Below are 27,799 nucleotides of genomic sequence, written 5' to 3'. Positions count from 1 at the left end.
TCATTTGCAAATAATTTTTCCCACTTAGTAGATTGCCTTTTTGTTGTAGGTGGTTTCTTTGCAGTGTGAAAACTTTGATGTAGTACTGCCTGTTCATTTTTGCTTATCTTTGCCTTATGAGATATATCTTTAAAAATGTGGCTAGGACCACATCCATAAGTTTATTGCCTATGTTTTCTTCTAGGAGTATTATGGTCTCAGGTATTATATTTCAGTTTTAGTCTTTAATTCATTTTTTATTTTTGTATATGGTGTAAGTGGTCTAGTTTTATTTCTGGAGTAAAGCTATTTTTTGTGTTTGCTTTTATATTCTGAATTCTTACACATGGGATTATTAGGTAAAAAAGGATAAAAACCCCAAGATTCCTGTGACGTAATGCCAAATCACCATCCAGAAAAGTGGCTACCAATTTGCATTTCCAGCAAATAATAAAAATTAAAAATATGCCCTGGCTGGTGTGACTCAATGGATTGAGTGCTGGCCTGTGAACCAAGGGGTTGCTAGTTCAATTCTCAGTTGGGGCACATGCCTGGGTTGCAGGGTAGGTTGCCAGTGGGGGGGCGCATGATAGGCAACCATACATTGATGCTTCTCTCCCTTTCTCCCTTCCTTCCCCTCTGTCTAAAAACAAATAGATAGAATCTAAAAATAAAATAAAAAATAAGGTGAGCTAAAACAAGCAATAGCCCATCAGCCAGAAATAAATACTATTATCTGGAGGATTTTATTCATTCCAGCCATCTCTCTTAAACATAGACACATGTATAGTTTTACAAAAAAAAAACCGGGCTCCTATGCTGTACTGAGTAAATATAGCAAATTAATTTTACTTGGATTTAACAAGAGTATAAAGGTGGCAAAATGCTCCACTTTAAAATTTTCTATGAGAATGTAGTTCTAAGTTTCCTCTGAAAATTGAGGATAGTTACTTTAATTAGACAGTATATATGACTCCTATTATGAGAAATGAAACTAGTACAGTGTCTCTCCTTCCTGGCAGTATTATTCCTATATAAACAAATGTTCAAATACATAACTTGATCTTAAAATAATTTCTCAATATTTATTGAAAGTTTCTAAGATGTTCACTACCACTCCTTTTACTGCTTTTTTCCTGGGTCCTTACTTTGATTCATTTCTTGCATCCTTAAGAATGACCACTCCCTTTGTATTTTAAAGACAACTTGGGTTGGGTATAAAATTCCTGGCACTGTCATTGCCACATGAAGTATGATGTAAGATCTGAGACTTTGATTTTTTCCTCACTATGCATGATTTGATATTCTCAAACTTATCAGGGTATTTCTTGATAGGCTGTTTTTAATTATTTCAGGATGTTTTTCTATTTGAATTTTTAAGTTTGATCTGCTAACAGTTCTCATCAGGAATGCCAGTTATGCACATGCAGGGTTTTGTTTTATCTTCAGCTTTTATTATTCTACATTTTTAATTTTCTCCAGCCTATTTTCTCAATGCCTTATTTACATTTTGTTTTCTAAGGTTTCATTTTTCCAGTTTTTCACATCTTCATTTTATACTCTGCCAAGCTAATTTTCCATCTCTTTTAATCTCTTAGTTTTTATATTTGCATTTTCTGAAACAGATCATTTTGTTATATGGTTTCTGAGTGTGTGGAGAAATTGTTACCTTAAGTTTTTGAAGGGTGGCCAGCACTTGTGATCTTCGTTTTCTGATTAATGCTTATTTAAATTTAGGTCTGCTGAAAATAATATAAAAGGGCTAGGAGGAATGAGACTTGACTTAGATTGTTATGTCATAAGCCTCTCAGAACAATCTTTTCCCTTCATTTTTTAGTATTGACAAGTCACTGTGCCCAATGGCAAAGCTTTTAAGGCAGTATAATTCAAATTGTGTGAAGTAAATTCAATTTAGTTGTCTGCACCCAACATTAAAAACTGTTACTATATAGAAAACACCAGAATGTATTTTGTCTATGGTATAAGAATTTTTTCCTGATAAGATGCAAAAAATGTTTTATAGGCCAGAGGTAAAGCCATAAAGTTACAGTTTCAAGGCCTCATTTACTAGTCTAACTAGTAGATAGATGACAGAAATGGGCCTTCAGCAAGCTCCATCTCTTCTGCAAATCTATCATATTTGATCTGCAAATTTATCAAAACTATCTACAGATTGATGTTCATCACATCCACCAACTGTTGTCTTTGCACCAACAAGAGGATAGGGACGGTCTGCTTCCTACTACAGATTGGCTTGCTGCCCCAATTTGGTCCAGATTTCACCATATGCCTAATAAGTATGCTTTAATTTTATGTTTGGGGAGGTTTATTTTGTTTCTAAAAATTGTGGTTTTTTTAAAGACAATGAAAAATTTTCATTTTAAAGTGAACTTTAAATATTTTAATAATACACTGGATGACTTGGTTGCTTCACAGGTTATGTAGCCAAGACATTCCTTTCTACTTAAATCATTGGTAAGAAATAGCTGCTGGGACTCTGTAACAGATGCAAATAGAGGTGCTTATACTTAATTTTTAAAGACAGTCACATATAGTGGTACGATAAACCGCAGTAGCTCTGGTGGACAACTTTTATTAGCCAAAGTATTATCAGGAGTAGAATCACTGGAAAATCTGAAATCACAGCATGATACCTAAATAGGTCAGTATTGCTGCAAAAGTCCCTCAGGTCAAGCAAGCAATAGAATGTAAATCCTGTGGCCATATACAGCTTCCCAAGAAACTGGATCCATCCTGTGTGAGGCTGTTGGTATTCACAATTTTTGCTGGGACTAGAGCTATATAGAAAGCCATCCAATCACTTTTCCATTTTTAAAGTAGGAAAGGTAACGTACAGGTAAACGTAACTTTTTCTAGCAAGGATCCTGACACCCTTTTGATTATCAGTGCTCATAGGCACATGGACATTCTTTAGTCCTTACTTTGCTTCTGCATCCTTACAACTAACTTCTCATTCTTTCTGAATGGTTCATTTCAGTTTTCAATCGTGACTGCGTTTCTTCCTCTTACCAGTGTTGCTCTTGCCTATGACTGTTATTGGCTTTTCCTACATAAACACACAATCCCTGGGCAATCTGTTCAATTCTACACATCCACAATTACCTAAACATTGTCAATTCATGGCTAGATCACTATGCTCAATTCCATTCCCTATTTCCAACTGTCTGAGGTTTGTTTAGATATAACACAGCTGTCTCAAATTAACTTCTAAGTTGACCTGAATGCAATGTATTCTCACTACCACAATTCTAACTGCCCCTTCTAAAACCCGGTATATTCCAACTGTATTTTCTGGCTCTGTGAATAGCACTGTTTTCCAACAATTCAGATCAGAACTCTGAGTGGTATTACTTTTGTCTCTGTCAAATCTTTTCAATTTTGTTGACCTGCCACTGCCTAGACTAGAATAATGTCAGTGCGTGTAAAATAAAGGCTAAGCATCTTAACCTGGAATTCAAGGTTTGTGTGGAAGAAACATTGAAAGAATACTCTTAAAAGGTGTTAAATTACTTTGAAATGTTCAATGCATCTGAGTTAAACAATCCGTAAGACTCACATTTGCATTCTTTCCTTATAAAGCTGCTGCAAGTCAGTCAGTTCTCATGTTTACTGTCACTTGCTACTGCTGGGGAAAAAATTGGCACTTACACGTTCTACTAACTTGCCTTTCTTTTTTTTTTTTTTAACTTTTTGAAATTTTATTTTATTATTTGTTTCATTACCACTTAGTCCCCTTATACCTACCCTAACTTGCCTTTCAATGCAATAGCTACACAAATCTTAGGATTCTCAGAACAGTTCCAATCATGAAGCAAACCAAAAACTAAACTACAGAATGATGGAAAATGGGTGCTTGAAATTTAGTAACAAAAGGATCACTAGGTGGTCACATCCTCAAATCCTCAGTGTTGGTTGTCAAAGAGGTCAAAAGCAGCTCTTGGGGAGCATAATCCCTCAAACATGGAATAGTATTAAAAAAGAGATACAAAATTCAGCACCTCTTGTGGAGACACTTTTAGGTAAAAAAAAAAAAATCAAAAACTAAAATATTCTCATAGCTGCCTTGGGAATAGATCTTAATCATTCTACATACAGAGACGTTTTCATATCTCCAGTAGGCCATTTGGACCAAACCCAAACGGAGTCCATTACTCATTCCCTCTCCGGCTCTTCTTGTGGCTTTTCTTAGATCTGAAATGGTAACACACACACTATTAAGTTTAACATCAAGGATCTAGGCAAGGACTTTGGGGGAAAACCAGGGTATGGTGACACTGATGGGGACAGAGACGTTACCCAGTGTGCCTAGTGTTATGTCTCACAGCAACATAATGTACTATCCAAAATATACCATTGAGGAAATGACCTCTGAGAGATCGAGTGTACCTAACAGTGTACAGCATATAAACGTTTCTAATGAAAGCTTATCAAATGTGAGTAACTTAGCCAATGTCACTCTCTTAAGTGTTAAAGGTTGGGGTGTAAGCCCAGGTCTCCTGAGACCAAAGCTCATATACCCTTATCACTATCCAAAGCTACAGTCCTACAAGGAGAAGGTCTCCTGAGACCAAAGCTCATACACCCTTATCACTATCCAAAGCTACAGTCCTACAAGGAGAAACAAAACAATAGAAACTTAGATGATTCTAGGATTTTTCTGGAAAACAAGCCAATTTTATTCTAACGAAAATTCCTAACTATTCTCATCAAAACAAAATTTCAGGTGAAATTTAGTTGTGATTGGGGCATTAATTTCTAAATAAAGAGCGGAAGTCTTAAGTCAAAATAAACGTCAGTCTATACCTTTCAGGAGATTTTGAGTGACTCCTATGTCTGTGACTGCGGTGATGACCTGGGGAAGAAAAGGCCAATGAATGAATGAGATTCTGCTCTCCTACAAGAAGTAGGAGAGTCCTTTTCACCTCCTGTAATCCCTTCCATTGCTTTAACACTTTTTTGGCCTTATGCTAGGGATTACCTCTATTTTGGTAGCACATCTCTGAACTGGTACTGCTTGTATGGTAAGAAGAGAACTAAACCCACTTCATATGCATCCAGGGGTTCATGGCTAATTATACAAAATTACATTGGTTATTTGCCACTACTGTTAAGTCTTATTCCTAAAATCTCAGATGAAGAAACAGGCTCATCATGTGAGCAAAGCTTGTACGTGAGTGTCAAGATGTGAACTGTGATTTTCAAATTCTAAGCCCAATTTTCTTTTCTTCTAAGAAGTAACACAGGCACTCCAGTAGGTTAATGCTCCTATTACATTTCTTTGTTATGACAACCAATAGCAAAAGGCCCAAATATTATATACCTGGGGACTTGGAGCGGGATCTGTGCCGTCTGTCTCGGGACCTGCTCCGGTGACGTCGTGGACTCTTGCTCCGATGCCTTTCTCGGCGAGGGGAGGGGCTGTGGAAATGACTGGTCAGACTCCCACATCTGACAATATAATCACAACAGCCTCCCTCCCTAAATCCCTAGCCTTCATTACAAATCCCTAAAGGTTTACCTCCTCCTTTTGGGAGACCGACTCCGCCTATGGAAAGAAAACAGAAAGAGAGCCTTAGTAGGTAGGTGCCTTAGATGTTATAGATTGCAAAAACTGCCCTGATTCTTAACCCATCTGTTATCCAGCTGCTTTGTCATGTAACTTTTTAGCACCCTCCCACTCCAAGTAACTTGCTGTGGCCAATGGGGTATTTACAAATGTGATACCACCATATAGTGGAAAGAAACTTGCATGACTGGTCTTGTTTGCTCTTGAATCCTACTACTGCCATGAGAACGAACCTAACCTAGCCTAGCATCATGATGAGACATACACAGAGAAGAAATGAACTGCCTCAGTTATTCAAGGAAGGCTATTCTATACTTGCCAACAGACTGAAAAACAGGTGAGTGAAGATAACATACCAAAAAAATGCCTATCCAAGACCAGTTTATATCATTGACTACAGACATGAGAACTTAAATAAATGGTGGTTGTGTGACACCGAAGTTTTGTGGGTATTTTCCAATAACTAATATTGGGCAAGCAAACATTCTCCACAGACTTGGCATGTTCCCTTCTCTGAAGTCCACAGCACTCCAGTGCTTAAAGTCTCTCTGAAGAGGCAAATGAGTAGGGCCTTACCTTCTGGGAGACCGGCTCCTACTTCTCCTGTAGCGCAGTGTGGGGGAGCGACGGGGCTTGTCCAAGTCTCGGTAGCTTCTCCGGCGGTGATCAGGTGATGGTACTCTCTCCAACTGGAAATGAGATGGATGGATCAGGGATGAGCACAAACTTACAGAGAGCCATCCAGAAACACTTCTACACTACCCTAGCCATCCTGTCTCAAATCCTACCTTCGAGTGATTTAAAAATAGTAATTTGAATACAGAGGGATAACCCTGAGGAGAAAAAATTCCCACCCCCCAAACTTCTCAATAATCTCATTACTGTTTTAGTGTTGGTACAACTATTCTGGGTCTTCTTCAGAGCAGTGAGAGGTAAGTAATTACATTTAATTCCTTAAGAAGTTGGCTTTCCAATGCAAAAAAAAAAAAAAAAAAAGAAAGAAAGAAAGAAAAGACATAAGTAAAACTCCTAGTGTACTTTAATCACACACACAAAAGTTTTCCCCAAGCTCAGCCAACTAATAAAGGCCTTGTAACACTGATGAAACAACAAGCACTTAAAAAGTGCCCAAGTTGTATCTAAATATCCTATCTTGTTAGTAAATGGAATCAAGGGCTCATGGAAAAGGGATAATTCCAAGTTGGAGGCAGAGGCTATTAAGATATGACTATAACATACTGCCATTATGACTTCACTAATATGTGGAATCTAATGAACAAACAAGCAACAGAGAGACATTTGTACCAGGCTTGACAGCTCTTGGAGGGGGGTGTTAAGGGGTCCAAATATTGAGCAAAAAGGAAAAAAGTACTCAGGGACATGGAAACTGGCGATCATGACAGAGAGGTGGGTATAAGGGGAATAAATGCTAAGGAAAAAGCACAATAAAAGTTCTAAAAAAGGACATACTGTCATAACAGAAAGCGAGAAGGCTGACACTATGATTGTATTTCATGAGACAAGTTGAGCCCCCCCCCCCCGCCAAAAAGGATAATTTGAGCATCAAGAGGAATAATAATGATTCAAAGTAAAGAAAACCCGTGAATTCACCAAGTTACCAGGAACAAAAAGGCATCATCTTGGGAGGACACTGAAGAATCAACTTATTTTAAAAACATTAACAGCCCTAGCTGGTATAGTTCAATGGGCTGAGTGCTGGCCTGTGAACCAAAAGGTTGCTGGTTAGATTCCCAGTCAGGGCACATGCCTGGGTTGGGGGCATGTAAGAGGCAACCCATCGATGTATCTCTCTCACACTGATGTTTCTCTCCCTCTCTCCCCCTGTCTCTGAAAGTAAATAAACTTAAAAAAAAAAAACCCCGATAAACTGGCTATGAGTTGATCACTGTTGAAGCTAGGCTGACAGGTAAATTTTGGCACAGTCTCTTCACTTTGGTATGTGATTAAAATTTTCCATTCCCTCACCATAGAAGAACACCTTAGCTTATATAGCTTTCAATTCATGAATGATTGTGCTTCCTTTTGCACTAAACTTTAAGGGAGACTGATGGCTCGGAGCGACACTTCCATTTATAATGTCCCAGTATCGATAAGACGGCATTTCTTGTATCACCCTAGTCTTTTTGTATACATATACTGTTGCTTTAATTTTAGTCACAAATGTTTTAAAGCCTTCTTTTTTTAACTTATAAGCATTTCTACATTACTGTACACTTTTCCTAACAGTTTAAATGGCTGCCTAATACTCTGGTGAGTTGATATGTTAGTTTATTTGATTGCTCCTTTACACTTCAATTGTCTCCAACTTTTCAGTATTGTAATTAATATGAAAGAATGTGACCATAGAGTAGGCACTTATTTTTCTAACCCAGGCTTAGTTCTTAGGATAGCTCAATTATAAACAGTATTATTTTTGTCTGAAATATTTAATAGCTTCATTTAATAATATTTTATTAAGTAGTATTTAATGAATAACTACTATCAAAATTGTTGGGCAATTACAATGTCCCAAAACTATGTTAAGGACTTTATAGTATCTCATTTAATACTCATTAACAGTCCTAAGAGAAACAGTTCTGTATCAGTATCCTTTAATAGGAGAAAACTGAGATGATATGATTTGTACAAGATTATACTACTATATATAGCAGAGCTAGGCTATGAACCAAGGATTACTTAACTCTAAAGCCTATACTGTTACTAAATACTGTATTTTTTAAATTAAAGTTAAAAATCAAAAACAAAACAAAAAGGCACCATTCCCATCTCCTGTAACTATCCCTCCTCTACCCTTAAGCTCCCAGGTACCTGACCTTCTCGTCTTCCTCTTCCTCCTCTTCACTGGACTCCACATCATCCATATCCTCTTCTAGAGCGCTAACCCGAGGTTCCAACTGCTCAGCTTCCTCTAGCACATAGCGTTTCTAAAGAGAACACAAGAGTGTTAGGGAGCCTTTTTATTTCTTCTGTGTCCTGAAGACCCAACACTGGGCTTCTGAGATTGCCGAAAAACTATGGAGCAACAGCTGAAGTATCAGGTTGGCTGAAAATCCATTTAGATTTTTCTGTAAAATAAGAGTCACATTTTTCATTTTACCAACAACTTTACTGATTTGGATATTTTGAGTATGTCAGCTATCTCCTACATAGTACAACACTGATTGTTCTCAATGTCTTGATTTAATTTTTTATCAACTTTAACTGGTCTGACTGTGGATCATTGTCCAAAGAGAACTCTCCAGCACGAAACTTTGCAGACCACTTTTGTCAAGTTCAATCAATTACAGGACCTTCTCCACACACTGAACAATTCTATTTTTGCTTTTCAGTTTTTTATCTTTCTTGGAATAATAAAGCATAATATGCCAAAAATGTGGATTTCCTTCCACCTTCAATATTAAATAGCTACATAAAAATTCACCAGTTTTGGTGAGTTTTTAAAAAAAAAAAAAGCATGCTGATAGAACAGCTGTCACAACACAATCTAACAAAACTATTCCAAATGAAGTTAAAGACAACTATGCTCTACCAGAGCCATGTTACAGGAAAAAATAATTTTGGGGGCCAACCCAATTATTTCATTTTAAAGATATCCTGGACAGTTTATGACTGTCCTAAGGAGTTTAACATACCTGAAAGTTACATAGTCTTTTAAGTTGCCCTATAAACAGATACAAAGCTGGAAGGAACATCTCCATCTTCTGTTGGCTCTACTACCTGTGGTCTTACGCTCTAAGGTCACTGGGATAGGTATCAGGGCAAGTATAGTCTCAAATACAAAAAAACCCGGTGAACTTCATATACAAGGTCGGTAAGTTCATGGCTTAGACTGTATGGCTGACAGTTCTGCAGGAGAGGCTCAGATCAGAATCTACCAAGAGATCCACTGAGGCTCAGCCTACTTTGAGGGCTGAAGAGTACCTTAGGCCCTGTTTTAGAGTAGCACCAATTCTCTATTACACCCAAGATTCAGAGCGCTATCTAGAGTCATGCATTTTATTTTTTGTTGTTCAAGTACACTTGCCTCCATCTTCCCACCACTGCTTCCCCTGCCCCACCCAACCCAAATTGTGCATTTTTAACACAGCACATAAACAATTCATCTGGTTCCATTTTCACTGAGATACGGCTTAGCAGTACTTACTGAATAACTGAGAACCTGAAAAGCAAGAGTAAGTTCAAAATTGCCAAATAGACTAGCTGGGTAATAAGATCCCTTATCATTTCCTAGTGTAAAGCATGTAAAGAATGTTGGATAGCCCTAGAATAGCAAGATTTCTATTCTATTTAGCTCTCATTAATTCCTAATAAAATTCTATAAAGGTTGGGAGAAATGTGACAAAGATGCTACTCAGTGAAGCCAATCCTTCAGAAAAGTGCTTTCCAGTCACAGAATCACCACAGTTGGGAATCTAGGACTGCAACAGAGAGGGTACCCAGAATCCCTAATGCTCAGAGTTGGAAGTGACTAAAGTTTAAATACTAACTCACAGCATTTGTGTTTGATGAAATTAGAATTCATTCCACAACAATTCCTTGCCAATGCCAGGGCACATCAGAAGCTAAACTGATAACCAATGGGTGGCTTAATAATCACAGAATCAGAGAAAGAGGTACTCTTAAGGGCCACTTCATCCAGGACATGTAAGAGGCCCATACTATAACATCTGCTGGTAATATACATCAGTCATTTCCATTCCTCCTCAGTGAGTCCTGTTTTGTAGTCTTCTGGCCTCCATGCACATAACTTCATTTTAACAGTAGGCTTGCTGCTTATAGCTGACAGGGCTTCAGAACCCTTAGCTGCTACAACCTGACTGCAATTCCAAGTATTACATTTCTTGGAGTATTTTCAAAAATAAGAGCAGATAATAGTAATAACAACTAATGTAACCCACAGTAATGTGAGAACTGGGTCCCAAAAGCAAGTTTTCTTTTTAAATTATATTTTATTATGCTATTACTGTTGTTCCATTATTTCTCCCCTTTATTCCTGTAATGCACCCCCCCTTCATTATTCACCACCTCCACTTAGTTCACATCCATGGGTTGTACATGTAAGGTTTTTGGCTTCTCCATTTTCTATAGTATTCTTAACCTCCCCCCGTCTACTTTGTACCTATTAATTACATTTCTTATTTCATGTACCTTTTCCTCCATTCTTGCCCCCGTTATCATCTATGTGATCTACATTTCTGTGATTCTGTTCCTGTTCTAGGTTTTTTATTTAGGTTCAGTGTGAGTTTGTCGTCATTTTACTGTACATAGTTTTGATCTTTTTCTTAAATAAAGTCCCTTTAACATTTCATATAATAAAAGGCTTGGTGATGATGAACTCCTTTAACTTTACCTTGCCTAGGAAGCACTTTATCTGCCCTTCCATTCTAAATGATAGCTTTTTTGGATAGAGTCATCATGGATGTAGGTCCTTGCCTTCTATGACTTGGAATACTTTTTTCCAGCCCCTTCTTACCTGTAAGGTTTCTTTTGAGAAATCAGCTGATAGTCTTATGGGAACTCCTTTGTAGGTAACTGTCTCCTTTTCTTTTGAAGATTCTCACCTTATTTTTAATCTTGGATAATGTAATTATGATGTGCCTTGGTGTATCCTTCCTTGGATTCAACTTCTTTAGGACTCTCTGGTCTCCTTCATTATGTTTTCAACTACTTGTTCATCCTCTTGTCCTTCTGGCACCTGATTCGGACGCTGGGATGCTTAAAACTGTCCTGAAGGTTCCTAAACCTCTCATTTTTAATTCTTGTTTCTTCATTCTATTCTGGTTGAATGTTTATTTCTTCCTTCTGCTCCAAATCATTGACTTGAGTCCTGGTATCCTTCCATTCACTGTTGGTTCCCTGTATACATTTCCTTATTTCACTTTGCATAGCTTTCACTTTTTCCTCTATTTTGTTGTCATACTCAACCGGTTATTTCTGTAAGCATCCTGATTACCAGTATTTTGAACTGTGCATCTGACTGGTTGGCTATCTCTTCATTGCTTACTTCTATTTTTGGAGCTTTTATCTGTTCATTTAGACCATTTTTCTTTGTCTTGGTGTACCTGTTAGGTTGTAAGGGGTAGGGCAAGCCACGTTGCTGCATTGAGGCGCTGTCTGTGGGGAAGGGGTCTGAGGGAACAATGCCACTTGCTCGGCTCTCCACCAGCTTTCAGTCACTTCCCCTGCTGCTCACAAGCAAATTGGGCCCTTCTGGTGCTGCTTCCCAAGTGGGTGGGTTTGTGTACATTCTAGGATCCTGTGGATCTTTCCAACAAACTCCCTCTGAGGCTGTGAGATTCTCCCATTGCCACAATCCACACGGGTTTTTACAGCAAGAGATTTTGAGGCTTTCTTTTTCATGCTGGAAGTCTGTGTTGTGCAGTCTGCCTCACTCTCCAGTTGTTCCTCCTGGTTTATCTGCACGCAAATGTGGGACTACCAGCCGCCCCTTTGCCACGAGTCCTCTCCACCCTGACTGCCTATCTCCATACCTCCTACCTGTCTGTATGAATGCTTCTTCTTTAACCCATTGGTTGTTATACTTCCATACAGTTTGATTTTTCTGGCAGTTCTCATTTTTGGTTTTTTTAATTTTTTGTTGTCCTTTGGTTGTGTGAGGAGGCAAAGTGTATCTACCTAACGTTTCCATCCTGGCCAGAAGTCAGGGTTTCTAATTTGACATCTCACTTTCTTCACTATATAGTCTAGAGCAACCAGTGTGGAACAGGAGAGATACGGCACTCATTCAACAATTTAAAAAAAACAAACAAAAAACAAAAAAAACAAAAAACAAAGAAAACAAAAGCCCAACTATTGACAAATGCAACACAGATGAATTGCAAAATAATTATGCTAAGTGAGAAAACTGATAAAAATGAGAGTGTACTATATTAATTACAAAATGGAAACTATTGTGACAGGTAGCATACATATCAGTGGTTGCTAAGAGGTAAGGGGAGGGATTACTCAGAAGACGGAAACTTTGGGGTGATGGATATGTTCACTAATCTTGACTGTGCTGACATTTTAAAGGGTATACACACATAGGTAAAAACTTACCAGATTGTAACACTTTAAATCTATGTAGTTTATTTCATGCCAATTACACCTTAATAAAGCTATTTAAAGGAAACCCTTTGCTCAAATAAAATCTCCATCTCAAGCTCCATATGTAACTTAGAGAACAAGGAACTACCCTGGCTGGGATATGTAGGGTTGTCTTCTCTTATTCCTTTCAGTAGCCTTAAAACAGTCCCATAGGGCAATTTAGAGACCACTGAGGTAGTCTGACTGTTCCACATTATAAATGGGAAAAATAAGACTGGGCCCCAAAGCTGTAATAATAACCCAGAAATTCAGGTCTCCTAATTCCCTGTTCACTCATCTCTCCATTCTCTCTTTAGAAATCCCCACACTCCCTTTCTCTTCAAGCTACCTACTGCATCTGTTTTCCCTTTGTATTTTCAAGTTTTAAAATCATACTCTGTAAAAGCCATTCCTGAAAGGTGCTTCATGGACAATCCTTTATCTTTGGGAAAGGGAAGCAGGATGATTACAATGCTATTTTAGGGGTTAAGGTTTTAGTGTCCCACTCTTGACCCTCCTTTTACCTGTTTTATATCCTGAATATTTATATGAAGCTCAGTTTGAGAAATGTTGCTTAAAAAGTTTTAAAAAATTGAGTTTACCAAGCTCTAGCTAAAGGAGAAGGGCATTAAATAAAGAGGTCTTTATACCATGGCTTGTATAAAGCAGACTGCCTGCAAATTGGTGGTAAAGCACCAAAGAAGCAACTGGCTACCAAGGCTGCTCCAAAGAGTGCACCCTCTACTGGAGGGCTGAAGAAACCTCATCATTATAGGCCTGGTAGTGTGGCATTCATGAAATTAGAAGTTATCAGAGGTTCACTGTACTGCTGATTTGCAAACTTCCCTTCCAGTGTCTGGTGCAAGAAATAGCTCAGGATTTCAAAACAGATCTGCACTTCCAGAGTGCAGCTATTGGTGCTTTGCAGGAGAAAAGTGAAGCCTATCTAGCTGGCCTTTTTGAAGACCCAACCTGTGTGCTACCCATGCCAAACATGTAACAATAATGCCAAAAGACATCCAGCTAGCATGCCGCATATGTGGAGAATGTACTTAAGAATCCACTATAATGAAAAGCATTTCATTCTTTAAAAGAAAAATTCTCTTCTTCCTGTTATTGGTAGTTCTGAATGTTAGATCTCTTTTTTCCATGGGGTCGAGAGGCACCTAAGTATATAAATGCAAGTTAAAAACAGAACAGAAATCAGGCGTTGGCAGCTTTCTCATTTTCATTTTTGTGTGAATTTTTAAAATATAAATGTAGAGGCATAAAGCATTGATGCAAGTCAAGATATTTCAGTGAACAAGTTTCGATAGTTAAACCTGTTAAAATTTTTTCTGGACAATGCCAGCATTTGGATTTTTTTTGAAACAAGTAAATTTCTTACTGATGGCTACTAAATGGTGTTTGTAGTATTTCTATCAGAGTAGATTCTATCCATTCACTCTACTTTTCTGAGTTGTCATACATGCAAGTATATTTTTAATGTTGTCTTCTGTGCTGTTCCTCTATGTTTGCTAATAAAATACATTAAACTATCAAAAAAAAGTTTTAGGCCCTGCCTGGTGTAGCTCAGTGGATTGAGTCCGGGCCTGCGAACCAGACAATCGCGATTCAATTCCCAACCAGGGCACATACGAAAGGCAACCATACATTGATGTTTCTCTCCCACTCTCCTTCCCTTCCCCTCTAAAGATAAATAAATAAAATCTTAAAAAAAAAAAAAAAAGTTAAAAAAAATCTGCCCTAGCTATAGTCTCCTTGATATAATACTTTATGGAAGAAAGTTTTCTTGTGTTAATTGTTCACTTTTAAAACCCTACCTTTCAAATGATCTGCTTTCCCCTTACCCCTCTGTGAGAGATATTTTTCACAGACATAAAGACTACTTATAACCCTGACTGGCGTGGCACGGCTGGGCATAATCCAGCAAAGGAAAAGGCTGCCAGTTCTATTTTCCATCAGGGCCACATGCCCAGGTTGCAGGTTCGGTCCCTAGTCAAGGCAGGTATAAGAGGCGACCAACCGGTGTTTCTCTCTCAAATCAATGTTTCTCTCCTTCTCTTCTTCCCTCCCCCCCATACAATAAATAAACAGACAAATAAATTTTTTTAAAGAGACTACTTATTAAGGAGACTCCTGAAATCCATCGGTTTTAGTGGCTTCGTGTATGTGTGTGTCTGCCTATTTTAGGGGGGGGGTAGAAGAGTGTATCTTACCTGTAGCCGGGGCAAAATGATATCACAGACTCTCTCACTGTGCAGTAGTTCATCAATGAACTCATCTACGTGCATCAGTTCAAACTCTGAAAGAAAAGTCACAAGCTCAAGGCCTGACTGGAGTGGCTCAGTTGGTTGAGCGTTGGCCTACAAAGTGAAAAGTCACCAGTTCAATTCCTGGTCAGGGCACATGCCTGGGCTTTAGGTCCAGTCCCCAGTTGGGGGTGTGCAAGAGGCAACCGATTGATGTTTCTCTCTCACGGTAATGTTTCTCTCATCTTTCTCCCTCCCGTCCCCTTTCCCCCAACCCAAAAAATAACAATAAAATCTTTAAAAAATCATAACCTCAAGCAACTTGGAAAAAAATTTAGGTCAAAAAGTAAAAGTGTCAATTCTCTGCAGCCTCCCTTTCATTAGTAAAGCTATTGGAGTGTGGTAATTATACAGAGGGGACTACTGTGAAACTTGGGCTTAAACTTCAGTCCTTTGGAGACCTGTCATCACCATCTATCTTCATTCATTCAACTCACCATAACGAGACCATCTATGTGCCAGACCCCATTTAGGAGCTGGGGAGAATGGGATAAATGAAGCTGTCCCAATTAGCAGAAGAGACAAACACAAAAGCAAGCACAAATAGCTGTGAATTGTATTGGGGTAATGTTCTTAAATAAATCATATAACTAAAGTGTAATTTCTTGTGTGAACCACTATGTTTCTAACTGTAGAAAATGTATGTTTTATGGTAAATGGAGCAGTTTCAGAATCTCTATTGTAAACATTACTTTAGTTCAGTAGTTCACAACCAGGGGTAATTTTGCCTCCATCACTACTAGGGTGGGGAGTACTACTGACTTCTAGTGAATAGAGGTCAGAAAAACATCCTACAATGCACAGGACAGCTCCTTACAAAGAATTATCTGGCCCAAACTGCCAAAGATTAAGAAACCCTATCTTAGTTTAGTTAACATAATGCAATCATAAGTAAGTAATTCTATGGTGGCCATGACCATGTCCATCTTGTTCCTCACGTTTCCAGTACATAGCACAGTACTTGGCATGACTTGGCGCTTAATATGTATTTACTCAATGAATGCATTAATAAGTCAACAAAAGTTTAAAGTGTAATTCCAAATTCTTAACCTTCTATTGCTAAATAATAAATGTAGCAGTAGAAAGGGGAAAAGAGAAAAAAAGTTACCAATCTTTTATGACACTAAGTGAGAAAAGGTTTTGACTGCATTATCCCACTTTACCACTAACAGTGTCTCTTTGTAACAGGCATGGAGCTGCACTTCTTGGATATACTTATTATTTTTCAGTGGGACTACTACATAAGTATGCGTAAGTACTCTTAAGTCTGTATACTGCAGTATGAAGTATAGTGCTAGAGGAGAGGCCAGTAGAAAGAACTGTGAAGATGTAACATACAGAAAACTGACTTTGGGAAGTTTGGGGAAGGCTTCTATGGAGCTCATTCCAGAGCTAGGTCTTATGAGATGCAGCAAATGTAGAGAAAGCACATGATATAAGGCTGGGATTAATATAAGATGCAGTTGGAAAAGTGGGCAGACAGGGCTGGCTGGTTAAGGCCAAGAAAAAGCCAACAGTCTAATGGAGTACTCCCTATTACAGAGATAAAGAGGAACACTCACACAATGTATGTGACAATGTGAGGGCAGAGATATCTGTGAAATAAAAACTAGCTCAAGGATAAAGGTTCAATCACATGGCACCATACTCACCCCCATTTCGATTCTGGCTCTTAATTTTCCTATAGTCATTGTACAGAGGCTCCAAGTACTTGTAGCAATCAATTGCAGTGCCTGTCAGTCTCATGTAAAGTGCTCCCAACATGCGAACATACCTGACAGATAAATGACAGTGAAACAACAGTTTGTAAAGAGTTCTAAAACATTGTAGAAGTTCATCCTAGAAAGTTCCTGAATTTTACAACTGGTGTTTCTCATGACAGCATTCAATACAAAAGTTTTTTTTTCTTTCCTTTGGCAGATGAGAAAGCTGCAATTTTGGAGGCAGCATGAGGCAACAGGAAGAGCTAAAATATGGAGACCTGGGTTCAAATTCCCATTCTATCACTTACTTACTGTGGGAATTTGTGATGTATTATTCAACTTTCAGAGTCTATTATAGCAACTGCAAAACTAAGATAGAAACTAGGTACCTCACATGATTAAGAGTCAAATGAGATACCAAATTTAACAGAAAATGTAACATATATTTACTAACAATAAAAGAATACATACAGGCATGAATATATAAATTATTGATAGGCAACAGAATGTTGTCCTGGAAAAAATTCCAAGTCATCTTGTTTCAAATTCTGATTCCATTACTTACTAACTTTGTAACACTGGGCAAATTATTTGCTTTATCAAATTTACATAAAATGCTGATGATAGCACCTAATTTGCTGGCATGGTGTATTAAGAAATATGTGGCCCTGCCCTGGCTGGTGTAGCTCAGTGGATTGAGCGCGGGCCTGCGAACCACACGATCGCGGTTTGATTCCCAGTCAGGGCACATGCCTGGGTTGCAGGCCAGTTCCCTGTAGGCCAGTTCCCAGCAGGGGACGCACAAAAGGCAACCATACATTGATGTTTCTCTCCCTCTCTCCTCCCCCCCTACCCCTCTGAAGATAAATAAATAAAATCTTAAAAAAAAAAAAAAGAAAAAAAAAGAAATATGTGGCCCTGACTAGGTAGTACAGTTGATTAAAGCATTGTCCTGATACGCCAAGACTGTGGGTTTGATCCCTGGTCAGGGGACATACAAGAATCAATCAGTGAATGTATAATCAGTGGAACGACAAATCAGTATTTCTTTCTCTCCCTCTAAAAAAAAAAAAAAAAATGTGTAAGGTACTAAGGCTAGCATATGACACATAGTAAGTACCAAATGAAAGTTAGATATTTTCTAGCTATTAATGTTTAAGGTTCGTTCCTTTTCCCTTTCTTTTATATCCAACTAACCATTCAAATCTCCACTTACATAATACAGTAGCAAAGAATACGATATCCGAAGCCAGCTTTGCCACTTCCTAGCTGTCTGACCTTGGGGAAATTACTTAACCTCTTTGTACCCAAGTTTCCTCCCCTATTATAATGGGGATAATATTTTCACAGGGCTGTGGTGAAGGTTAAATTATTATTTAAATCTGTTCTAAGAGGTAAATCTCTTAGAACAGAGGGTGGCACATGGTAAACTACTACTATGTATCTGTCATACTTATCAATGGATAATAAAAGCAGCTCACCTATTTGCGATGTTTACTATGCAGCAAACACTGCTGTGAGATTTATAGCACTACCTTATGTAATCCTCACATCAATACTGAGCTGATGTTGCTGCCTCCACTTTATAGTTAAGAAAGCTGAGAAAATTTAGTTGCTACTCTAAGATCACAGTTAATAAGTAATAGTCTGGACACAACCTATATCTAACACTGAAGTTTTCCCTCTTATCGTCCCACAATATGTTGTTTTCCTCACTCCTGAGCATCCAGTGACTTTGTGAAATACTTTTCTTGGGGAAAAGTTACCAAGACTGGAAAAGTAAAGGAATGAATTCAATCAAGACAGACAAAACACAAACTCAAGAATTCAAAAGCAAAAATCCTAGAGTAGAACTTTATGGAAAAGATAGCTTAACATTCCTCTTAACCAAAGCCAAATTCTGGACTACTGAAATTGAAGGTTTTATATTAGCTGGTCAATACTTCACTCACTTGAAGTCTTCATTTTTTATAAACTCAACAATGATATCCTTCTCCGGTTGAATCTGAAGCATCTTTAATGTCAAACACAGAAAGGGTGTTGGCTTTATGTTGCCACCATAGACGCCACCCACAAACCTTAACTCCATGGCTTTGTCGACTACAAGTTCAGCTAAAAACAAGAACAAAAACAACAGACATTTTAGGGCTAAGCTTTTGCAGATTTAAAAAAGGAGAGAAATTAGTTCAAGGTTTTGTGCTCTTGAATACTCATCACCAGCTTAATATTAGAACAAGTATGCATTAATAGTAATAATAATGATGACAGCAGCTAACAGGTACTATTTACTATATGCTGGATACTGAGCTAAACATTTCATATCATTTTATTTAATCTTTGCAGCAAACCATGAGTTAAGTTCTAGCATTGCCCCTACTTTCAGCTAAGGAAGGTTAAGTGGGGCTAAGAAAGGTTAAGTGATTTGCTTAAGGTCCACAGCCAGAAAGTAGCAAGGCATGGATATAAATCTAAGCAGTATAACTTCAGGGTCCATACCTGTCACCATCAGGTTAGAGGGAAAATAGCCACATTTAGAGTTAACAGTGAGATATAAGAATGTCCAAACCCATAGAGAATTTTTATGAGTTTTTTTTTTAGGCCAAATGGTGATATGCCAAGAAGCAAGATCTCAGATGCTCTGGAGAATACCAGCTTTGCATTTTTTACACATTTAGAATTAAGGAAACTAAGGAAGATTACATGACATTGGGAAATCTCAGATTGTATTAAAGGACAGTTAAGATTATGTGTTCTGAAAAAGAGGCACACTCTGACATTTTAAAGGTGTATTAAGCTAGATGTGTAAGAACAACAGGCAGGGGTGGCTGAAGGTGAAGTTAAAACTTTTACTAAATTAGTTACAGACCTGGGGCAAGACTACCTACAATTACTTGCCCAATTCTGAACTTATGATTAGATCACATTGTGAAATTACTTTCTGTCACTGAATATGTCAGATTCATTACAAAGCCCCTTTTGTGTTCACAAATGAAAAAAAGCAGCCCTGGACAGTATGGCTCAGTAAATTGAATGCCAGCCTATGAACCAAGCAGTAAATTGAATGCCAGCCTATGAACCAAGGGTGGCAGGTTTGATCTCCAGTCAGGGCACGTGCCTGGGTTGTGGACCAGGTCCCCATTTGGGCATGTGTGAGAGGCAACCATACACTGATGTTTCTCTCCTTTTCCCCCTCCCTTGTCCTCTCTAAAGAAAAATAAATAAATAAAATCTTTAAAAAACTAAAAAGAAAAAAGCACAATTAATAACTCTTCAATAACTATATACAGTGGGTAAACCTCTTCTCATCTATAAAATGGGGATGCTAACTTTCCATTGTCAAAATCAAACACTAGCTGTGAACTGGGACAAGTCACTTCATCTCTGTTTGAACTAGTCAAAATTTAAATAACAAAGACAAAAAGTTTAAGGGCTATAGTGAGAATCAAATGCGACAATACAAATAAATGCTATTATCAACCTGACACATAGCAAATAATAAATGTTACCTACCATTCATTAATGGGAAATCATTTTATAGACTCCAAGTCTATAGACTACAAGTTCCTTTAGGATAAATTCTGTATTAATTCACTCAACATTACAGTTGACAACTTACTAAAGATACAGATAGAGAGATAAAGAAGAGGGACACAATTAGTATTTTTATGGAGTTTACATTGATGAGTAGTTAAATGAAGATGCAGAATATGATGAAAATATACAAGAAAACGTAACCTTATAGAGGACAAAAAGGTCTCGCGTTTACTTTTGAACTACTGAGTTAACATGTCTTGGAATTAGAGATTTAGATCTCAGGAGAGATCTAAGGTGGAGATAAATTTGCAGGCATCTACATACACAGGAAGCAACTGTGTTATGTAGTTACAGAGCTCATTCAAGGACATAACTATGTAACGAGAAAAGGGTCCACAAGTAAACTTTACAAGACTGTAAAATTTTACGGCGACTCAGAGCAACAATAGGACTGGTTCGTGGGCACACACAGCTAAGCGGTGGTGGCAGCATTATAACAGAAAAATATTTAACCGTTGTAAAAACTAGCACCACCACTACCAGCGATGACTACCAGCGATATGTCATTGCATTTAATGATTAGAACAACTCTTTGAGATGGGTATCACACTATTTCACAACAGAGGAAGCCACGGCTCTCGAACTAAGAAACACTAAAAAGAGGAGCCAGAATTCGAACAAAGATTAAAAGACTACCTAGGAGACTTCTCTAAAGAATACGCATATCGGGGCCCGATCGCGGAAGTATTGCAAATGATTTACATTTGGGGGTAGTAAGATCATGAATATGGTGGGGGAATGCTGCCTTTAAGACTTTCGGGGTCCCCGAGTTTATCATTGCTTGGAACCCCGGAAGTTATCATTAAACATGGAACAACTCCCAAAACCGAAGTGAGTCACCATTCGTAGTAAGACCCTACCACCTGTGTGCCCACAGCCCAACATATGTCTAGGCATATAGGAGGGGTACAAATTTTTCTGAAAGTCAGTTTCCTTCCAGTCTCACCCCAGGGACCGTCGCCCAGTCAGAACTGGGCCACAACACGGCCGATGTTGGGGTCGGTACGCTGCCACTCACCCGTCAACCCAAAGCACTCCTCTTTCCAGTACTTGGATTCATAGATTCGAGTCCGAATGATTTTCTCCACCAAATACTGAGGGTTGGTGCCGTGGATGCTGTGTGCATCCTTCACCGTGCGGTTCGCCATTTTAGAACCCCTTTAGTTCTATTTCCGTCGGGTCCTTTAGTGCGTCATATCCAGCTTTTAAACACAAACACAAACGGAGAAAGGTGAAGGAGATCTCACTTAAACAGACCAGGCAACCATCTTGAAATCGGAAAGGCGCAGAGTAAGGAACTTCCTTCCGCAAACGGCGGCGCAGATAGAATCAATGATGGCCGCTGCACGTTGGCGTAAGTACGTCATGCGCTCACTTTTGGGTGAGCTGGAGGAGAGGGCGGGCTGACTGGTGACGCGACGTGGGGACGCCATGGGGGCGGGGCCGCAGCATTTGGCGCGAAATTTTCTTTCCACTTTCTTTCCATTCCTTGCTAGCTTCCCATTTCCTTCCAGTGTGCGGCCCCTTGCCAGCAAGAGGAGTCCAGCCGGTTCAGGTGAGAGTTACTCAACTCCACAAACTCCCGAAGTGGAGACGGTGGGAAGTGGAGGACTTACTCCTAAGTTTGGGAATCTTTCGCGAATCATGGGACGAATGTGGCGTCCCATGGGCTGGAGGAGAACCTGAGCCCTGGGGACAGAGGAGGTTGTTATTTATAGACTCATTCAGTCATTGATTAATTCAGCAGGTATTTACTAAACGACTCTTAAGTGCAAGGCGTCGTTCTAAGTCCATCAGAAGCGTTTCTTTCCCACATCCCTATTGCAAAAAGGCTTCCCGCTCCGTCAGGGGCCGTGAGTTTGCAAAGGGAAAGCCAGGAGCCAACAGCAGAGAAGCGTGAGCATTCCTGTCCACAGCGCCCTGAGACTCAGTGATGATAGTAACCACCCCTTCTCTCTAGATTGCGCTTGTAAAGAGGCGCATCTTTCCCGCCTTTTAGCCATAGTGTAGGAAGCACCACAGGGAAGTAGGAGCAACAGAAGTTACTACACCTTGTTACGGTTGTAGCATTTGCGCCCAGAAACTTATCTAGGTCGCTGTTTTACCCCCCTAGTTGAGCTGCTCTTAATCCATCTACCTTTCCAGGAAAGAAGTGTAATGGCACCTCTGCTACTTCCCGTAGTCTAATCCTAGAATAGAGGGGCCTTCGGTCTTGATAGTTGGAAAACACTGACTTAAAGGCATGAGATGGCAAGATGCCTACCCTGGTTTGCTCTCTCTGAAAATGCAATGATTAAATGTCAGTTTTCGATTTTAGTTATCTGTAAAAGACGGTACCCTCTTACCTGCTGTAATGGGTGCTTGGGAATGCCTTTGGAGGTTTCCGATGTGGGAACATGGTGTACCAAGTTCCTCTGCGATAGTTCTTAACCATAACGAAGGGCAATATGTGGACTCCAAAAGATTTGTGAATCCCCTAAAATTGAATGCAAAATTTTATGTGATTTGTATGTGTTTCATAACATTCATCAAATTAGTAAAAAAAAATTTTTTTTTAAAGGAAAAGAACAAAAAAACCAAGAATCACTGTGCCTTACAAATAGAGCAATGGATTAAGGAAGTAATGGAGTGAACTTACCATTTTGCATTTTTTCACCTAATTCTCAGTAATTCTAGAACAATGCCTGGCACATAATGGGTGATTAATACATATTGGTTGAATAAAAGGAAGATTCTATTATCCCATTTTATGGATAAGGGAACCTGGGCCCATTTGACCTCTCCAGTCAGTGTCTGGGAAGCCTCTCTTACTGTAATAAGCACACCAGTAAGTAAGCTATTTGGTATATATTTAACATTATCTACTTTCACATACAGTGAAGTGATTAAGAGCACAGTCATTGGAATCTGGCTGCTCATGGTTTGAATTAAGGCTGTGCCATTCTGTGTAACATTGGGATAAAAAACCATCTTGAAGTGATGATATTCACTCAGCAAATATTGAGAGGCTTCTGTGCACTTGGTACTATGTATTAACGTTGTTCTGGGATTATTGGGAGGATTAAATGAAATAAATATATTTAGAGTTTTGGTTCCACTTTCTGTCACATTGGCTCAATAAATACATGCTATCATTATTTTTACTGCACCTCTCTTATCTGTTTTCCTTGGGTGAGACCCTGAACTGGGTGTGTGTGTGTTCCAGACTTCTGCTATCTGCAACACCGAGAGCCTGCAGTGGGTATCTTCTAGAAGCCAGAGTCTTTGCCTCCCATTTTACCCTATTCATCACCCCGTCTTGGGGAATCTTTGTTGATGGTGGATAAAATGAAATGCTGGGTCAAGGATAAGACAGTCGGGAAACGGTAGAGGCCTGACATCTATGATTTTCTCATGCTGCCTCTTTAGGACTCCTGCTAATTTTTTTGAACTTTTCATTGAGAAATAGCAAACATACAGAAAAGTGTGCAAATCATATATATGCAACTCAATGAGTTTTTATTGTTTGAATGTTTTATTTTATAATCTCAGCTAATCTGCCAGTTTTAGAAATAGCATGTCAGTGAGTTTTCTTAGGGAACATGCCTGTGTAACTTGTATCTAGATCAGGAAGCAACATGACCAGCATCCCAGAAACATCCTTTTATGCTCCCTTTCAGTTACCTAAGTTGCCCTCTGTTCAGATTTCTAACACCACAGGTTACTTTTATCTATTTCTGAATGTTATATAAGTGGAATCCATATAGTATGTATTCTTTTGATGTCTGATTTCTTTATTGTTATTTTGAGAGATTTTCCCCACTTTATGTGCAGCTGTACTTGGCTTAATTGCATTGCTTTATAATGCTGCTGTGAACATTCTGATTCATGTCTTTTGATGATAGGTATGTTTTTTCTGTTAGGTATATTGTGTTGGAATTGTTGGGTCATAGGCTGTGCATACGTTCAGACTTAGTAGATAATACCAGTTTTCCAAAGTGGTTTTGCCAATTCACATGCCTTTCAGGAGTGAATGAGAGTTCTGGCTGCTCTACATCCTTACCATACTTGGTACTGCCCCAACCATTTTTGCTCATTCATTTGATCATTCACCTATGTACCAAGTCTTAACCAAGGCCCTGGAGATGCAGTTATGAACAAGATAGACAAGGTCCCAATGTGCCCTCTTGGAAGTCAAGATTCAAATGTGGGAAACACTAAATAAGAAAGTAGTGTATTGGTTATTGCTTTGGTAATAAAGTGGTGTAATGGAACGTGACTCTGAGGGGGGAATATGAAGGGCAGGGGTAGGTAACTTTCCATTGTGAAGGCCTCTGAGAAAGTTTCATTGCAGCTGAGACCTGAGCCATCCCTACAAAGATTTGCAAGAAGAGAGAATAGCATACCTAAGCTTGTGGGCACTAACAGCAGGCCTGGAGCAGAGTGATAGACCCAGGTGAAGGAGGTTATGTCGTCCAGGCCCAGAGAGTCTTCTTTCCTATAGTGAAACACCAACAGTTGCACACATATATACCTATACAGTAGTCCCCCCTTGTTGGCCATTTCTCTTTCCAAGGTTTCAGTTACCTGCTTCAACTGCAGTCTGAAAATATTAAATGGAAAATTCCAGGAATACAAATTTATGTTTTAAATTGCACATGGTACTAAGTAGCATAGTGAAATCTTGTATTCTCATGCTGTGTTCCACACAAGACTTGAATCATCCTTCGTCCAGCGTATTCAGGCTGTGCACACTCTGTACACATTAGCCAGCTCGGTTCTCAGGGTCGTTATCTGATATTTTGAGAGAGAGAGGGAAAGACCACATTCGTATAATTTATTACAGTATATTGTCTTGTTTTATTATTTTCTTATTGTGCCTAGTTTATAAATTAAACTTTATCATGCATGTGTATATATAGAAAAAAGCAGTATATATGTATAGTGTTGAGTATCCATGATTTCTGGCATCGAGTGGGGGGCGGTCTTTGACCATACCGTATTTTTTAGACTATAAGACGCATCTTTTCTTCCAAATTGTGCAGGGGTGCATCTTATAGTCTGAATGTAACTTACCTGGCTTGCTGGGGGGGGCAGCAATGGAGCAGAGTCATGGGTTAATAAATATTTTACCACATTTTCTGCTTCAAAATTTTTTTTCCTATTTTCCTCTAAAACCTAGGTGCATCTTACAGTTAGAAAAATACGGTATTCCCTGAGGATAAGGGGAATTGCTATACTAATCTCACTGAACACAGCTCATGATCTCCTATGAAAGGAATGTTGAATTTTATCTTGACATGGTTTTGAAGGATACCTGATTTAGTAAGCTAAAATGTAGTCTGGATTCAAAAGAGTTGATAGTATAGATTTGATGCCTTTAGTTACATGAGTACCTTACTGGAGTGCAGATTGTCCTGTATGCTTATTTTTGCTTTGAAAAATGAGATCATTGTGCCAGTGTAATCAAACATCATAGTCAAAGTGACAAATCAGGCCATTTATCCTATAATTCTATTATTTAAGAGTTGTAGAAATTTACTTCCATCTTTTGTATCTCAATAGCCTATTTTGCCTGATTTATTGTGGACAGGTGAAAAGTTCCAAGTGTGCTTCTGACAGTTCTGTGTTACATCGTCCATTAAAAGAAACGTATTGAAGGTAAGCTAGTGCTATATATTTCCTCGAATGTTTATTAAGAGTCAAACACGTTTACTAATTTTTACCAAAAGATTGTATGAAACCATGTTCACTTTTTACTTGAGCATAATCTTCTCCTTGTTTTTACTCATCAGTCCTCTTTGCTGTATGTTATTTCTAGAATGCACTTGATTGAAATCAGATTGATTTTAATAGTACTGTGTTGTGAGTTATACTATACTATTAATGTTCTTTTTTTTATTTTTTATATTTTATTTATTTTTTTAGAGCAAGGGGATGGGAAGGAGAAAGAGTGGGAGAGAAACATCAATGTGTGGCCGCCTCTCATGTGTCCCCCATTGGGGACTTGGCCCACAACCCAGGCATGCGCCCTGACAGGGAATCAAACCGTTGACCCTTTGCTTCACAGGCCTGCGCCCAATCCACTAAGCCACACCAGCCAGGGCTAAACTATACTATTAACGTTCTTAATGGCAGTTATTCAGATGTCATTTGTAAGTTGTATACTAATGACTCAGTATCTTCCCTTCTTTTTGCTAATTTGTTTCCATAAGCTATACTAAAAACTACTTTTTTAGGCCTGACCTGTGTGTATTGGTTGGTTGGGTGTCATCCTGCAAAGTGCAAGGCAGCTGACATGCCTGGGCTGCGGCTTGTTCCCCAGTCAGGCATGTAGGAGAGGCAACTGATGGATGTTTCTCTCCCTCTCTTTCTCTCTCCTTTCCCCTCTCTCTAAAAACCAGTAAATCTTTTTTTTTAAGATTTAAAAATTGTTTTATTTATTTTTAGAGGGGTAAGGGAGGGAGAAAGAGAGGGAGAGAAACATTAATGTGTGGTTGCCTCTTGAGTGCCTCCTACTGGGGACCTGGCCCACAACCCAGGCATGTGCCCTGACTGGGAATCGAACTGGCAACTCTTTAATTTGCAGGCTGGTGCAATCAATCCAGTAAGCCACACCAACCAGGGCCCAATAAATCTTTTTTTTAAAAAAATCATTTTTTTAAAAGTAGAAAGCCTTGATTAAAATGTTCCTGAGAATTATGTAGGACATAATGATACTGAACTTTAGGAAACCAGCTTGTTTAATCAGAATATTAAAATACTACTCTAATTCTGTTGTTTTTAACATAAACTACAATTATTGGTCCCGCTATCAGTATTTCAGAGTAATTTTGTTATACTGGATTTAAATAATGTTTTTTACCCTCTTGTCAGATTTCAGCTCCATAGGAAAAGCCTTCAATTTAGAGGAAAGGCTTATTTCCTTCCTGCCCCACTCTCTCCCCTTCTCTCCCTCCCTCCCTCCCTCCCGCTCTTCTTTCTTTCTTTCTTTCTTTCTTTCTTTCTTTCTTTCTTTCTTTCTTTCTTTCTTTCTTTCTTTCTTTCTTTCTCAATTCTATATTTGTTTTAGGGGCTAGCATAGTGGTTAGACATTTATATAAGGTTTCTTTTCTTAATTATTCAAACTTAAGGTAATAGGTTAGCGTTATTATTAGGACTAATAGATTGCAGTTTCCAAATTTTGAAGAGGAGTGGCATATGTGTTTGAGTTTTTCATTCAAAAATGTCTTTTTTTCCCCATGTACTTTAATAATACATACGTATTTTTTCAGCTATTTGAAATACGTATTTACATCTAGGACCTGTGTGCTGCAAAGAATACCCCTAACAACTGTCAAAGCAATACGGGTTAGTGACACTTTAATTTTTAAAATTTTTTTAGAGAGAGGGGGTTTGCTGGAAGGGAGAAAGAGAGGGAGAAAAACACTGATCTGAGAGAGAAACATCCATTGTTTGCCTCTTGTATGCGCCCTGGCCGGAATGAACCCAAAACCTAGGTGTGTGCCCTGACCAGGAATTGAACTGGTGCCTTTCAC

The 27,799-nt window shown here is 38.7% G+C and overlaps 3 protein-coding genes and 1 pseudogene across 8 annotated transcripts in view; 3 read left to right on the top strand and 1 right to left on the bottom strand.

The window, feature by feature from the left end:
• TUT4 (terminal uridylyl transferase 4) overlaps positions 1-17,259 on the top strand; it is a 127,267-nt gene extending 110,008 nt beyond the window's left edge. For both annotated transcript variants that reach the window (XR_008389700.1, XR_008389701.1), the window contains 2 exons: positions 16,174-16,236; positions 16,906-17,259. The gene's annotated coding sequence lies outside the window, so the exon portion shown is untranslated. The remainder of the gene's footprint in view (positions 1-16,173; positions 16,237-16,905) is intronic.
• PRPF38A (pre-mRNA processing factor 38A) lies at positions 703-21,619 on the bottom strand. The gene is made up of 10 exons (XM_037158342.2): positions 21,301-21,619; positions 18,641-18,800; positions 16,638-16,759; positions 14,893-14,978; positions 8,401-8,511; positions 6,143-6,255; positions 5,519-5,545; positions 5,321-5,418; positions 4,804-4,852; positions 703-4,191 (listed from the first exon to the last, which is right to left on the bottom strand). Exons 1-10 carry the CDS (start codon positions 21,428-21,430, stop codon positions 4,149-4,151), a joined length of 939 nt encoding a protein of 312 aa, XP_037014237.1. The 5' UTR covers positions 21,431-21,619; the 3' UTR covers positions 703-4,148.
• On the top strand, positions 8,507-14,413 carry LOC128625861 (histone H3.3A-like; annotated as a pseudogene).
• A 127-nt stretch (positions 21,620-21,746) lies between the features above and the next one.
• The window catches only part of ORC1 (origin recognition complex subunit 1), a 30,869-nt gene continuing 24,816 nt past the window's right edge, over positions 21,747-27,799 (top strand). Inside the window, exons 1-4 of one of the 5 annotated variants that reach the window (XM_037158338.2) lie at positions 21,754-21,837; positions 22,843-23,109; positions 25,855-25,922; positions 27,536-27,611. The gene's annotated coding sequence lies outside the window, so the exon portion shown is untranslated. Of the gene's footprint in view, positions 21,838-22,842; positions 23,110-25,826; positions 25,923-27,535; positions 27,612-27,799 lie in introns of all 5 variants that reach the window. The other 4 variants (XM_037158335.2, XM_037158337.2, XM_037158340.2 and 1 more) reach the window with 4 other exon arrangements.

The sequence above is a fragment of the Artibeus jamaicensis genome, unplaced genomic scaffold (assembly GCF_021234435.1).
Source record: "Artibeus jamaicensis isolate MK-2021 breed Jamaican fruit bat unplaced genomic scaffold, CSHL_Jam_final scaffold_1019, whole genome shotgun sequence".
NCBI classification, from domain to species: Eukaryota; Metazoa; Chordata; class Mammalia; order Chiroptera; family Phyllostomidae; genus Artibeus; species Artibeus jamaicensis.
The sequence above is the reverse complement of the archived record's forward strand: the minus strand, read 5'-3'. Positions and strand labels throughout refer to the sequence as shown.

Excerpts from the sequence above, each read along its gene's own strand:
- PRPF38A (XM_037158342.2), bottom strand. The coding sequence starts at position 21,430 with ATGGCGAACCGCACGGTGAAGGATGCACACAGCATCCACGGCACCAAC. Across the intron at positions 16,760-18,640 it reads ATAAAAAATGAAGACTTCAA|GTATGTTCGCATGTTGGGAG; the intron begins GTGAGTGAAGTA and ends TTTATCTGTCAG. Across the intron at positions 14,979-16,637 it reads GAGCCAGAATCGAAATGGGG|AGTTTGAACTGATGCACGTA; the intron begins GTGAGTATGGTG and ends CTTTTCTTTCAG.